General features: G+C 50.3%; 1 protein-coding gene across 1 annotated transcript in view; it reads left to right on the top strand.

The window, feature by feature from the left end:
* Positions 1 to 15,898, top strand: part of LOC148454336 (uncharacterized) — an 80,549-nt gene that overhangs the window by 53,530 nt on the left and 11,121 nt on the right. Inside the window, exon 19 of the mRNA XM_088461031.1 lies at positions 5,381 to 5,492. Coding sequence (XP_088317157.1) covers positions 5,381 to 5,492 — 112 coding nt within the window. The remainder of the gene's footprint in view (positions 1 to 5,380; positions 5,493 to 15,898) is intronic.

Raw genomic sequence — 15,898 nt, 5'->3', positions numbered from 1 at the left:
CCTGCAAAAGGACAGTGTTAGCAGCACTATAGCCCTCCCAGACACTGATTCTGGGAGGTTGATTGTAGTGAAAGGTGCAGTGAGTATATCTTCCTGCATGGTATGTGACTTGCTAGTGCTGCTGTCTGTGCTAATTTCTACTTACTGTCAGCCTATACCTATCCCTTTCCTTCTACGGCCCACAGGTATGTGGGGGAGGGGTGTTCCTTCTGTGTGCCTCACTTATATAAATCTAAGTATTTGTGAGGTCCGTCACATACTGCGGTGTGCTACTCAGTGCCATATTGTGGGCTGTTTGTGTTGCATACTTGGGAGTGCGCAGGTGTTATATGCCTCACCTCTTTTCGGTGATACATAGGCAAAGTTATTGTGTTATGTCTGATCAGGAGAATGAGCGCTCCATGGCTCCTGTGTTGTTTTCCTGCCGGCGCTGTTCGGCAGGGGTTGATGGGGTGGATTTGTCTCAGGACGGTCTGTGCGGGCTGTGCCAACTGGTCCCTCTAAACCCCCGGTGGCTCAGGATCCTCCTTGGGCGATGTTCTCACAAGTGGTGGCGTCAATCGCGGACCGTCTTGCGGTCCCAACAGCTGGCCCTTCTAGGGCGTTGCCCCAGCCTACCATCCCCCATTCCCCCGGTGTTCCGCATTTGTTGCAGTCTGCCCCCGGGTCTCAGACTGTGGGTCCTTATTCGGGGTTGCCTGTGTACGTACAGTCTCCCACAGTGACGCAGCAGTCAATGGTACCCTTTCAGGGGTATCCTCAGGCGGTACCCCCTCCCTGGGTGGATATCCTCTCCAGCTCTGTACAGAGCCTGGCGGCCTCGTCGTCGGCTTTTCAGTCGATGTTGCATAGTCATTTGCCCCCGAAGGCGTCCAAGCGACCAGTTCCGGCTTCACTGGCGGCGCAGTTCACGGACACGGACGTGTCTTCGGATGATGGAGAGGTACATGAGGACTCTGACTCGGATTGCGGGGCCCAGGAGGTGGAGACTAAGTCCTCCATTAATGTGCCGGCATTGGTTAGGGCGGTGCAGGCCATCCTTCATATAGAGGAGAATGTGCCGGCTCCCAGGTCGAAGTATCCGAATTTTAAAAAGGCCAAAGTAGCTTTGCCTGTTTTTCCCCTGTCCGACCAGTTGACGGATCATATTGCGGGGGCCTGGCAGTTGCCCAGCAAGAGATTCAAACCACAGAAACGGTTGGCATCCAACTATCCTTTTCCTGAGGCTCATTGCAGGAAATGGGAAACCCCGCCTGCGGTGGATTCCCATGTCACCCGCTTAATTAATAGCGCTACTTTGCCATTAACGTCTATCTCCTCCTTGAAGGATCCCACGGACAGGAAAGTGGGGACTTGTTTAAAGTCTATCTACTCTCTCTCTGGGGCAGTGGCCCGTCCGTCCATGGCCATCTCTTGGGTGTCTAAGGCCATTGAGAGCTGGGCCAACGCTTTGGAAGATACCTTTCCGGACGATGCTCCGGATATCCAGAGAGCGTTGATACGACAGATGAGAGATGCGGCTTCCTATATTGGGGAAGCATCGTTGGATGCAAGCCTGCTGACCTCTAGGGTGTCGGCTGCAGCTGTGTCGGCGCGTCGGTCCTTGTGGCTGCGGTCCTGGAGGGCTGATGTGGATTCTAAAAAGGGCCTGGAGGCTTTGCCTTTTAATGGAGAGTTGCTATTTGGTCCAGATTTGGACAAAATAGTGGATACTCTGGCTAAGTCAAAGTCTGCCTTCCTCCCTTCGGCTTCAGCGCCGGCTAAGGTGAGGAGCTCAGCCTTTTGGTCCTTTCTGGTTCAGAGAAAGGCCAAGGGTCAGTCCTTCCCGAGGCAGTCGACGACTAAGACAGCCTCGAAGCCCAAGAACCAGGCCTGGAGTGCCAGACGCCCTTCTTCCAAACAGGAAGATAAACCTTCTGCCTGATGGGACGGGCCTCCCTCTGGGGGACCCCAGAGTGGGAGGCCGACTTCTTCAATTTGCCCAGTGCTGGCACAATACCACCACGGATGCCTGGGTTCGAGAAGTGGTCTCCCAGGGGTACGCCCTGTCTTTTAGGCACAGACCGCCCCATCAGTTTTTCTACACGAGTCCTTCTCAGGACAAAACCAAGGCTTTGCAGATTCAGGAAGCTATAGAGTCCTTGCTGAAAGAAGGGGTCATTGTTTCCGTTCCTCAATCACAACGAGGGACGGGGTACTACTCTACTCTGTTTCTGGTGCAGAAACCCGATGGTTCTCATTGCCCTATCCTCAATTTGAAGTCTCTGAACAAATTCCTCAGAGTTCCCAAATTCAGGATGGAAATGTTACGTTCCATCATTCTGGCGATGGAACCTGGGGATTACATGGTCTCCCTAGATATCCAGGACGCCTACTTCCATGTTCCGATAGCACCTTTGCACCAGCGGTATCTGAGGTTCGCTATCCTTCAGCATCATTATCAGTTCCGGGCGCAACCCTTTTGCCTCTCCACGGAACCGAGTGTATTCACCAAAGTGATGGCAATCATGGCTGCACATCTTCGGAACCAGAATGTACGGCTGCTGCTGTATCTGGACGACCTCCTTTTGCTGGCGAGCTCCCCGGAGGTACTACTTCAACATCTCCACCTGACGATCGCTTGTCTGCAAGCACACGGGTGGTTGATAAATTGGAGAAAGTCCTCCCTGATTCCATCGCAGCGGATGGTTCATTTGGGAGCCCTGCTGGATTCTCGTCAGCAAAGGATCTTCCTGACTCCGGAGAAGGTCTCCTCCCTACAGCTGCGGATACACAGTTGCCGCTTGTCGGTCCATTCGGCAATGAGAGTTCTGGGGTCCATGGTGTCGGCATTCTACATGGTGGAATTTGCCCAGTTCCATTCACGTCCCCTACAGGGGCTGATTAAATCAGAATGGAACGTGTTACCTCACCGGATCCGCTCTCAGATGCTGGTGTTGTCCCCGGAGGTTCAGCAGTCTTTGGCTTGGTGGCTTCAGACAGCCCATCTGGTCCAGGGGCGCCCCTTTTGGATCCCGGACTGGATCCTGCTCACAACAGACGCCAGTCTCCGGGCGTGGGGGGCAGTGACAGGCTCGTTGTCACTTCAGGGACGTTGGTCTGCGGAAGAAGCACTTCTCCCCATCAACATCCTGGAACTGTGGGCGGTGTACAGGGCCCTGCAGTCGTCCGGCACCGTTCTTCAAGGAAGGGCGGTTCAAGTTCAGTCCGACAACGCCACCACGGTGGCATACATCAACCACCAGGGAGGAACTCGCAGTCGGGCTGCGATGTCGGAGGTGTCTCGCATCCTTGCTTGGGCGGAGTGCCACATTCCAGCGATCTCGGCGGTCTTCATCCCCGGAGTCCTCAATGGGGAGGCGGACTTCTTCAGCCGTCACGACGTGCATCCCGGGGAATGGTCGCTTCACCCAGAGGTGTTTCAGCTACTCGTGGACAGATGGGGGCTGCCGGAGCTGGACTTGATGGCCTCCCGTCACAATCACAAGTTGCCCGTTTATGGGTCAAGGACAAGAGACGCAGGCGCATGTCTGGTAGACGCGCTGACAGTGAAATGGACGTTTCACCTGGCGTATCTGTTTCCTCCGATATCCCTGCCACCTCGGGTCCTGCAGAAATTCAAGGACGGCGGCACACTCGTGCTGGTTGCTTCGGCGTGGCCCAGACGTCCTTGGTACTCCAATCTGAGGAGCCTCTCCATCGACGCTCCGTACCTTCTTCCTCAGCATCAGGACCATTGTCTCAAGGGCCCTGCCTTTACCCAGATCTGGGTCGGCTGTCTTTGACGGCGTGGCTCTTGAGACAGCCGTCTTAAGGTCTCGGGGCTTCTTGGGTTCGGTTATTAGTACCATGCTCAGGTCACGCAAGCCTGCTTCCGCACGGATTTACCGCAGGGTGTGGCGCACTTACTTTCAGTGGTGTGAGTCCAGAAACTATGATCCTCAGGTGTTCCGAGTTTCTAGGATCTTGGAATTTCTTCAATCGGCATTGGACCTAGGCTTACGCCTTGCCTCTGTGAAGGTTCATGTGTCCGCGTTGTCCGCGTGGTTCCAATGACGGATTTCTACGCTGCCAGGTGTTCACACTTTTTTACAAGGTGTTCTCCGAATTCAGCCTCCCTTCGTGCCTCCTGTGGTTCCTTGGGACTTGGCGGTGGTTCTTCGGGTCCTGCATGGTCCTCCTTTTGAGCCTCTTGAGTCGGTGGAGCTCAAATGGTTAACGTTTAAAACCGTTTTTCTCCTGGCAATTGCTTCTGCCAGGAGGGTGTCAGAGTAGGTGGCATTTCCTGTCGCCCCCCCCTTTCTGATTTTTCACCAGGACAGAGCGGTGCTCCGCACTCATCCTGAGTTTTTACCTAAAGTGGTTTCGAAGTTCCACATCAATCAGGAACTTGTTGTGCCAGCTTTTTAGTCACCTGATCTTTCAGCTGGTGAGGCTTCCTTCGATGTAGTCCGTGCGCTTAGAATCTATGTGGACCGGACTACTTCTGTTAGGAAGTCTGATTCATTGTTTGTCCTCTTTGGTTTTCACAGGAGGGGTTGGCCTGCCAACAAACAAACGTTAGCCCGTTGGCTTTGTTCCGTTATTTGTGAGGCTTATGCACAGGAGGGTTTACCTGTTCCAGCCTCGGTTAATTCTCATTCCACTTGTTCTGTGGGTCCCTCTTGGGCTGCTAGACGTGGCGCCTCTGCTGTTCAGCTCTGTAAGGTGGCCACCTGGTCTTCCATTCAGACGTTTTTGAGGTTCTGTGAGTTTGACACCTTTGCCTCTCAGGATGCATCCTTCGGACGCCGAGTTCTCCTTTCTGCACAGGAGCGTCCCCGTCCTTAGTTGAACTGCTTTGGGACATCCCCAAGGTCAACCCTGCGGACCCCCTATGGACCCTGAAGTAGAAAACAAGAGCTATGGTAAGAACTTACCTTTGTTATCTCTGTTTCTACGAAGTCCATAGGGTCCACAGGGCACATGCCCTGACGCACCTGGCTTCAAATGGGCTGTGTGGCTGGTCACCGGTTTTCCGTCTCCCATTTCTGTGAGTATGGTTTCTTGTGTGTTCCAGTCTTACATCTCTCTGTTTAGTCTCCTCCTTCGGCCTAGGCTACTTACCAACTGAGGTGCCTGTGGCTCGGGGGCGGGGTATAGAGGAGGATGGATCCAAGTGCATCCTGGGAGCAGCAAAAGCTTTAACTGCGTGGTGCCTGTGGATCCAGATCCAGCTATACCCCAAGGTCAACCCTGTGGGCCCTATGGACTTCGTAGAAACAGAGATAACAAAGGTAAGTTCTTACCTTATCTCTTGTTATAAAATTCTTCTAGTTTCTGTTAATTAAATGAGACATTATCATGTAATTTTTGTTTGGTATTTTGGGGGGTTATTTAGGTTGAAGATTTTATTAATATTAAAATAGAAGATCCGAACTTGAACGAGGAGATGTATCTGAGGGATGATCAGCAGTGTAAGGTGGAGGAAATCCCTACAGCTATCAGCACAGGTGAGTAATAATCACCAAGTACAGTACAGTCACATATTCTCCTTGTTCTGTCACTACAGCACTCTCTTAACCTACACCCTCCTCTGTCACTACAGCCATCTCTTATCCTACACCCTCCTCTGTCACTACAGCACTCTCTTATCCTACACCCTCCTCTGTCACTACAGCCATCTCTTATCCTACACCCTCCTCTGTCACTACTACAGCACTCTCTTATCCTACACCCTCCTCTGTCACTACAGCAATCTCTTATCCTACACCTTCCTCTGTCACTACAGCAATCTCTTAGCCTACACCCATCTCTGTCACTACAGCAGTCTCTTATCCTACACCCTCCTCTGTCACTACAGCCGTCTCTTATCCTACACCCTCCTCTGTCTCTACAGCACTCTCTTATCCTACACCCTCCTCTGTCACTACAGCACTCTCTTATACTACACCCTCCTCTGTCTCTACAGCACTCTCTTATCCTACACCCTCCTCTGTCACTACAGCACTCTCTTATACTACACCCTCCTCTGTCACTACAGCACTCTCTTATCCTACACTCTCCTCTGTCACTACAGCCATCTCTTATCCTACACCCTCCTCTGTCAATACAGCCATCTCTTATCCTACACCCTCCTCTGTCACTACAGCAATCTCTTATCCTACACCCTCCTCTGTCACTACAGCACTCTCTTATCCTACACCCTCCTCTGTCACTACAGCCATCTCTTATCCTACACCCTCCTCTGTCACTACAGCAATCTCTTATCCTACACCCTCCTCTGTCACTACAGCACTCTCTTATCCTACACCCTCCTCTGTCACTACAGCCATCTCTTATCCTACACCCTCCTCTGTCACTACAGCCATCTCTTATCCTACACCCTCCTCTGTCACTACAGCACTCTCTTATCCTACACCCTCCTCTGTCACTACAGCCATCTCTTATCCTACACCCTCCTCTGTCACTACAGCCATCTGTTATCCTACACCCTCCTCCGTCACTACAGCACTCTCATCCTACACCCTCCCCTGTCACTACAGCAATCTCTTATCCTACACCCTCCTCTGTCACTACAGCAATCTCTTATCCTACACCCTCCTCTGTCACTACAGCAATCTCTTATCCTACACCCCCCTCTGTAACTACAGCAATCTCATATCCTACACCTTCCTCTGTCACTACAGCAATCTCTTATCCTACACCCTCCTCTGTCACTGCAGCAATCTCTTATCCTACACCCTCCTCTGTCACTACAGCACTCTCTTATCCTACACCCTCCTCTGTCACTACAGCACTCTCTTATCCTACACCCTCCCCTGTCACTACAGCAATTTCTTATCCTACACCATCCTCTGTCACTACAGCACTCTCTTATCCTACACCCTCCTCTGTCACTACAGCACTCTCTTATCCTACACCCTCCTCTGTCACTACAACACTCTCTTATCCTACACCTTTCTCTGTCACTACAGCAATCTCTTATCCTACACCCTCCTCTGTCAGTACAGCACTCTCTTTTCCTACACCCTCCTCTGTCACTACAGCAATCTCTTATCCTACACTCTCCTCTGTCACTACAGCCATCTCTTATCCTACACCCTCCTCTGTCACTACAGCACTCTCTTATCCTACACCCTCCTCTGTCACTACAGCAATCTCTTATCCTACACCCTCCTCTGTCACTACAGCACTCTCTTATCCTACACCCTCCTCTGTCACTACAGCACTCTCTCATCCTACACCCTCCTCTGTCACTACAGCAATCTCTTATCCTACACCTTCCTCTGTCACTACAGCACTCTCTTATCCTACACCTTCCTCTGTCACTACAGCACTCTCTTATCCTACACCTTCCTCTGTCACTACAGCACTCTCTTATCCTACACCCTCCTCTGTCACTACAGCACTCTCTTATCCTACACCCTCCTCTGTCACTACAGCACTCTCTCATCCTACACCCTCCTCTGTCACTACAGCAATCTCTTATCCTACACCCTCCTCTGTCACTACAGCACTCTTATCCTACACCCTCCTCTGTCACTACAGCACTCTCTTATCCTACACTCTCCTCTGTCACTACAGTAATCTCTTATCCTACACCCTCCTCTATCACTACAGCACTCTCTTATCCTACACCCTCCTCTGTCACTACAGCACTCTTATCCTACACCCTCCTCTGTCACTACAGCAATCTCTTATCCTACACCTTCCTCTGTCACTACAGCAATCTCTTAGCCTACACCCTCCTCTGTCACTACAGCAGTCTCTTATCCTACACCCTCCTCTGTCACTACAGCCGTCTCTTATCCTACACCCTCCTCTGTCACTACAGCACTCTCTTATACTACACCCTCCTCTGTCACTACAGCAATCTCTTATCCTACACCCTCCTCTGTCACTACAGCAATCTCTTATCCTACACCTCTGTCACTGTCCTACACCCCCCTCTGTCACTACAGCACTCTCTTATCCTACACCCCCCTCTGTAACTACAGCAATCTCTTATCCTACACCCCCCTCTGTCACTACAGCAATCTCTTATCCTACACCCCCCTCTGTCAGTACAGCACTCTCTTTTCCTACACCCTCCTCTGTCACTACAGCACTCTCTTATCCTACACCCTCCTCTGTCACTACAGCACTCTCTTATCCTACACCCTCCTCTGTCACTACAGCACTCTCTCATCCTACACCCTCCTCTGTCACTACAGCACTCTCTTATCCTACACCTTCCTCTGTCACTACAGCACTCTCTTATCCTACACCCTCCTCTGTCACTACAGCCATCTCTTATCCTACACCCTCCTCTGTCACTACAGCACTCTTATCCTACACCTTCCTCTGTCACTACAGCACTCTTATCCTACACCCTCCTCTGTCACTACAGCACTCTCTTATCCTACACCTCCTCTGTCACTACAACCATCCCTTATCCTACACCCTCCTCTGTCACTACAGCACTCTCTTATCCTACACCCTCCTCTGTCACTACAGCAATCTCTTATCCTACACCCTCCTCTGTCACTACAGCACTCTCTTATCCAACACCCTCCTCTGTCACTACAGCACTCTCTCATCCTACACCCTCCTCTGTCACTACAGCAATCTCTTATCCTACACCTTCCTCTGTCACTACAGCACTCTCTTATCCTACACCTTCCTCTGTCACTACAGCACTCTCTTATCCTACACCCTCCTCTGTCACTACAGCACTCTCTTATCCTACACCCTCCTCTGTCACTACAGCACTCTCTCATCCTACACCCTCCTCTGTCACTACAGCACTCTTATCCTACACCCTCCTCTGTCACTACAGCACTCTCTTATCCTACACTCTCCTCTGTCACTACAGTAATCTCTTATCCTACACCCTCCTCTGTCACTACAGCACTCTCTTATCCTACACCCTCCTCTGTCACTACAGCACTCTTATCCTACACCCTCCTCTGTCACTACAGCACTCTTATCCTACACCTTCCTCTGTCACTACAGCAATCTCTTAGCCTACACCCTCCTCTGTCACTACAGCAGTCTCTTATCCTACACCCTCCTCTGTCACTACAGCCGTCTCTTATCCTACACTCTCCTCTGTCACTACAGCAATCTCTTATCCTACACCTCTGTCACTGTCCTACACCCCCCTCTGTCACTACAGCACTCTCTTATCCTACACCCCCCTCTGTAACTACAGCAATCTCTTATCCTACACCCCCCTCTGTCACTACAGCAATCTCTTATCCTACACCCCCCTTTGTCAGTACAGCACTCTCTTTTCCTACACCCTCCTCTGTCACTACAGCACTCTCTTATCCTACACCCTCCTCTGTCACTACAGCACTCTCTTATCCTACACCCTCCTCTGTCACTACAGCACTCTCTCATCCTACACCCTCCTCTGTCACTACAGCAATCTCTTATCCTACACCCTCCTCTGTCACTACAGCAATCTCTTATCCTACACTCTCCTCTGTCACTACAGCCATCTCTTATCCTACACCCTCCTCTGTCACTACAGCCATCTCTTATCCTACACCCTCCTCTGTCACTACAGCACTCTCTTATCCTACTCCCTCCTCTGTCACTACAGCACTCTCTTATCCTACACCCTCCTCTGTCACTACAGCACTCTCTCATCCTACACCCTCCTCTGTCACTACAGCACTCTCTTATCCTACTCCCTCCTCTGTCACTACAGCACTCTCTTATCCTACACCCTCCTCTGTCACTACAGCACTCTCTCATCCTACACCCTCCTCTGTCACTACAGCAATCTCTTATCCTACACCTTCCTCTGTCACTACAGCACTCTCTTATCCTACACCTTCCTCTGTCACTACAGCACTCTCTTATCCTACACCCTCCTCTGTCACTACAGCACTCTCTTATCCTACACCCTCCTCTGTCACTACAGCACTCTCTCATCCTACACCCTCCTCTGTCACTACAGCACTCTTATCCTACACCCTCCTCTGTCACTACAGCACTCTCTTATCCTACACTCTCCTCTGTCACTACAGTAATCTCTTATCCTACACCCTCCTCTGTCACTACAGCACTCTCTTATCCTACACCCTCCTCTGTCACTACAGCACTCTTATCCTACACCCTCCTCTGTCACTACAGCACTCTTATCCTACACCTTCCTCTGTCACTACAGCAATCTCTTAGCCTACACCCTCCTCTGTCAATACAGCAGTCTCTTATCCTACACCCTCCTCTGTCACTACAGCCGTCTCTTATCCTACACCCTCCTCTGTCACTACAGCACTCTCTTATCCTACACCCTCCTCTGTCACTACAGCCATCTCTTGTCCTACACCCTCCTCTGTCACTACAGCCATCTCTTATCCTACACTCTCCTCTGTCACTACAGCAATCTCTTATCCTACACCCTCCTCTGTAACTACAGCAATCTCTTATCCTACACCCTCCTCTGTCACTACAGCACTCTCTCATCCTACACCCTCCTCTGTCACTACAGCAATCTCTTATCCTACACCCTCCTCTGTCACTACAGCAATCTCTTATCCTACACTCTCCTCTGTCACTACAGCCATCTCTTATCCTACACCCTCCTCTGTCACTACAGCCATCTCTTATCCTACACCCTCCTCTGTCACTACAGCACTCTCTTATCCTACTCCCTCCTCTGTCACTACAGCACTCTCTTATCCTACACCCTCCTCTGTCACTACAGCACTCTCTCATCCTACACCCTCCTCTGTCACTACAGCACTCTCTTATCCTACTCCCTCCTCTGTCACTACAGCACTCTCTTATCCTACACCCTCCTCTGTCACTACAGCACTCTCTTATCCTACACCCTCCTCTGTCACTACAGCACTCTCTTATCCTACACCCTCCTCTGTCACTACAGCAATATCTTATCCTACACCTTCCTCTGTCACTACAACACTCTCTTATCCTACACCCTCCTCTGTCACTACAGCCATCTCTTATCCTACACCCTCCTCTGTCACTACAGCACTCTCTTATCCTACACCCTCCTCTGTCACTACAGCACTCTCTTATCCTACACCTTCCTCTGTCACTACAGCAATCTCTTATCCTACACCCTCCTCTGTCACTACAGCCATCTCTTATCCTACACCCTCCTCTGTCACTACAGCACTCTCTTATCCTACACCCTCCTCTGTCACTACAGCACTCTCTTATCCTACACCCTCCTCTGTCACTACAGCACTCTCTTATCCTACACCCTCCTCTGTCACTACAGCACTCTCTTATCCTACACCCTCCTCTGTCACTACAGCAATATCTTATCCTACACCTTCCTCTGTCACTACAGCACTCTCTTATCCTACACCCTCCTCTGTCACTACAGCACTCTCTTATCCTACACCCTCCTCTGTCACTACAGCCATCTCTTATCCTACATCTTCCTCTGTCACTACAGCCATCTCTTATCCTACACCCTCCTCTGTCACTACAGCCATCTCTTATCCTACACCCTCCTCTGTCACTACAGCCATCTCTTACCCTACACCCTCCTCTGTCACTACAGCAATCTCTTATCCTACACCCTCCTCTGTCACTACAGCCATCTCTTATCCTACACCCTCCTCTGTCACTACAGCAATCTCTTATCCTACACCCTCCTCTGTCACTACAGCAATCTCTTATCCTACACCCTCCTCTGTCACTACAGCACTCTCTTATCCTACACCCTCCTCTGTCACTACAGCACTCTCTTATCCTACACCCTCCTCTGTCACTACAGCAATATCTTATCCTACACCCTCCTCTGTCACTACAGCACTCTCTTATCCTACACCCTCCTCTGTCACTACAGCACTCTCTTATCCTACACCCTCCTCTGTCACTACAGCACTCTCTTATCCTACACCCTCCTCTGTCACTACAGCACTCTCTTATCCTACACCCTCCTCTGTCACTACAACACTCTCTTATCCTACACCCTCCTCTGTCACTACTGCAATCTCTTATCCTACACCCTCCTCTGTCACTACAGCAATCTCTTATCCTACACTCTCCTCTGTCACTACAGCACTCTCTTATCCTACACCCTCCTCTGTCACTACAGCACTCTCTTATCCTACACCCTCCTCTGTCACTACAACACTCTCTTATCCTACACCCTCCTCTGTCACTACTGCAATCTCTTATCCTACACCCTCCTCTGTCACTACAGCAATATCTTATCCTACACCCTCCTCTGTCACTACAGCACTCTCTTATCCTACACCCTCCTCTGTCACTACAGCACTCTCTTATCCTACACCCTCCTCTGTCACTACAGCACTCTCTTATCCTACACCCTCCTCTGTCACTACAGCACTCTCTTATCCTACACCCTCCTCTGTCACTACAACACTCTCTTATCCTACACCCTCCTCTGTCACTACTGCAATCTCTTATCCTACACCCTCCTCTGTCACTACAGCAATCTCTTATCCTACACTCTCCTCTGTCACTACTGCAATCTCTTATCCTACACCCTCCTCTGTCACTACAGCACTCTCTTATCCTACACCCTCCTCTGTCACTACAACACTCTCTTATCCTACACCCTCCTCTGTCACTACTGCAATCTCTTATCCTACACCCTCCTCTGTCACTACAGCAATCTCTTATCCTACACTCTCCTCTGTCACTACAGCACTCTCTTATCCTACACCCTCCTCTGTCACTACAGCCATCTCTTATCCTACACCCTCCTCTGTCACTACAGCACTCTTATCCTACACCTTCCTCTGTCACTACAGCACTCTTATCCTACACCCTCCTCTGTCACTACAGCACTCTCTTATCCTACACCTCCTCTGTCACTACAGCACTCTTATCCTACACCCTCCTCTGTCACTACAGCACTCTCTTATCCTACACCTCCTCTGTCACTACAACCATCTCTTATCCTACACCCTCCTCTGTCACTACAGCACTCTCTTATCCTACACCCTCCTCTGTCACTACAGCACTCTCTTATCCTACACCCTCCTCTGTCACTACAGCACTCTCTTATCCTACACCCTCCTCTGTCACTACAGCACTCTCTTATCCTACACCCACCTCTGTCACTACAGCAATCTCTTATCCTACACCCTCCTCTGTCACTACTGCAATCTCTTATCCTACACCCTCCTTTGTCACTACAGCACTCTCTTATCCTACACCCTCCTCTGTCACTACAGCCATCTCTTATCCTACACCCTCCTCTGTCACTACAGCCATCTCTTATCCTACACCCTCCTCTGTCACTACAGCACTCTCTTATCCTACACCCTCCTCTGTCACTACAGCACTCTCTTATCCTACACTCTCCTCTGTCACTACAGTAATCTCTTATCCTACACCCTCCTCTGTCACTACAGCACTCTCTTATCCTACACCTTCCTCTGTCACTACAGCACTCTCTTATCCTACACCCTCCTCTGTCACTACAGCCATCTCTTATCCTACACCCTCCTCTGTCACTACAGCACTCTCTTATCCTACACCCTCCTCTGTCACTACTGCAATCTCTTATCCTACACCCTCCTCTGTCACTACAGCAATCTCTTATCCTACACCCTCCTCTGTCACTACAGCACTCTCTTATCCTACACCCTCCTCTGTCACTACAGCAATCTCTTATCCTACACCCTCCTCTGTCACTACAGCACTCTCTTATCCTACACCCACCTCTGTCACTACAGCAATCTCTTATCCTACACCCTCCTCTGTCACTACAACCATCTCTTATCCTACACCCTCCTCTGTCACTACAGCCATCCCTTATCCTACACCCTCCTCTGTCACTACAGCACTCTCTTATCCTACACCCTCCTCTGTCACTACAGCACTCTCTTATCCTACACCCACCTCTGTCACTACAGCAATCTCTTATCCTACACCCTCCTCTGTCACTACAGCACTCTCTTATCCTACACCCTCCTCTGTCACTACAGCCATCTCTTATCCTACACCCTCCTCTGTCACTACAGCCATCTCTTATCCTACACTCTCCTCTGTCACTACAGTAATCTCTTATCCTACACCCTCCTCTGTCACTACAGCACTCTCTTATCCTACACTCTCCTCTGTCACTACAGCACTCTCTTATCCTACACCCTCCTCTGTCACTACAGCCATCTCTTATCCTACACCTTCCTCTGTCACTACAGCCATCTCTTATCCTACACCCTCCTCTGTCACTACAGACATCTCTTATCCTACACCCTCCTCTGTCACTACAGCACTCTCTTATCCTACACCCTTCTCTGTCACTACAGCCATCTCTTATCCTACACCCTTCTCTGTCACTACAGCCATCTCTTATCCTACACCCTTCTCTGTCACTACAGCCATCTCTTATCCTACACCTTCCTCTGTCACTACAGCCATCTCTTATCCTACTCCCTCCTCTGTCACTACAGCACTCTCTTTTCCTACACCCTCCTCTGTCACTACAGCACTCTCTCATCCTACTCCCTCCTCTGTCACTACAGCACTCTCTCATCCTACACCCTCCTCTGTCACTACAGCAATCTCTTATCCTATAGCCTCCTCTGTCACTACAGCACACTCTCATCCTACACCCTCCTCTGTCACTACAGCAATCTCTTATCCTATAGCCTCCTCTGTCACTACAGCACACTCTCATCCTACACCCTCCTCTGTCACTACAGCAATCTCTTATCCTACACCCTCCTCTGTCACTACAGCACTCTCTTATCCTACACCCTCCTCTGTCACTACAGCACTCTCTTATCCTACACCCTCCTCTGTCACTACAGCACTCTCTTATCCTACACCCTCCTCTGTCACTACAGCAATATCTTATCCTACACCTTCCTCTGTCACTACAGCACTCTCTTATCCTACACCCTCCTCTGTCACTACAGCACTCTCTTATCCTACACCCTCCTCTGTCACTACAGCAATATCTTATCCTACACCCTCCTCTGTCACTACAGCACTCTCTTATCCTACACCCTCCTCTGTCACTACAGCACTCTCTTATCCTACACCCTCCTCTGTCACTACAGCACTCTCTTATCCTACACCCTCCTCTGTCACTACAGCACTCTCTTATCCTACACCCTCCTCTGTCACTACAACACTCTCTTATCCTACACCCTCCTCTGTCACTACTGCAATCTCTTATCCTACACCCTCCTCTGTCACTACAGCAATCTCTTATCCTACACTCTCCTCTGTCACTACAGCCATCTCTTATCCTACACCCTCCTCTGTCACTACAGCACTCTTATCCTACACCTTCCTCTGTCACTACAGCACTCTTATCCTACACCCTCCTCTGTCACTACAGCACTCTCTTATCCTACACCTCCTCTGTCACTACAGCACTCTTATCCTACACCCTCCTCTGTCACTACAGCACTCTCTTATCCTACACTCTCCTCTGTCACTACAGCCATCTCTTATCCTACACCCTCCTCTGTCACTACAGCCATCTCTTATCCTACACCCTCCTCTGTCACTACAGCACTCTCTTATCCTACTCCCTCCTCTGTCACTACAGCACTCTCTTATCCTACACCCTCCTCTGTCACTACAGCACTCTCTCATCCTACACCCTCCTCTGTCACTACAGCACTCTCTTATCCTACTCCCTCCTCTGTCACTACAGCACTCTCTTATCCTACACCCTCCTCTGTCACTACAGCACTCTCTTATCCTACACCCTCCTCTGTCACTACAGCACTCTCTTATCCTACACCCTCCTCTGTCACTACAGCAATATCTTATCCTACACCCTCCTCTGTCACTACAGCACTCTCTTATCCTACACCCTCCTCTGTCACTACAGCACTCTCTCATCCTACACCCTCCTCTGTCACTACAGCACTCTCTTATCCTACTCCCTCCTCTGTCACTACAGCACTCTCTTATCCTACACCCTCCTCTGTCACTACAGCACTCTCTTATC

The sequence above is a fragment of the Taudactylus pleione genome, unplaced genomic scaffold, assembly GCF_031769625.1.
Source record: "Taudactylus pleione unplaced genomic scaffold, aTauple2 ptg001003l, whole genome shotgun sequence".
In the NCBI taxonomy this organism is placed as follows: Eukaryota; Metazoa; Chordata; class Amphibia; order Anura; family Myobatrachidae; genus Taudactylus; species Taudactylus pleione.
This window is presented reverse-complemented; position numbering and strand designations above follow the sequence as displayed.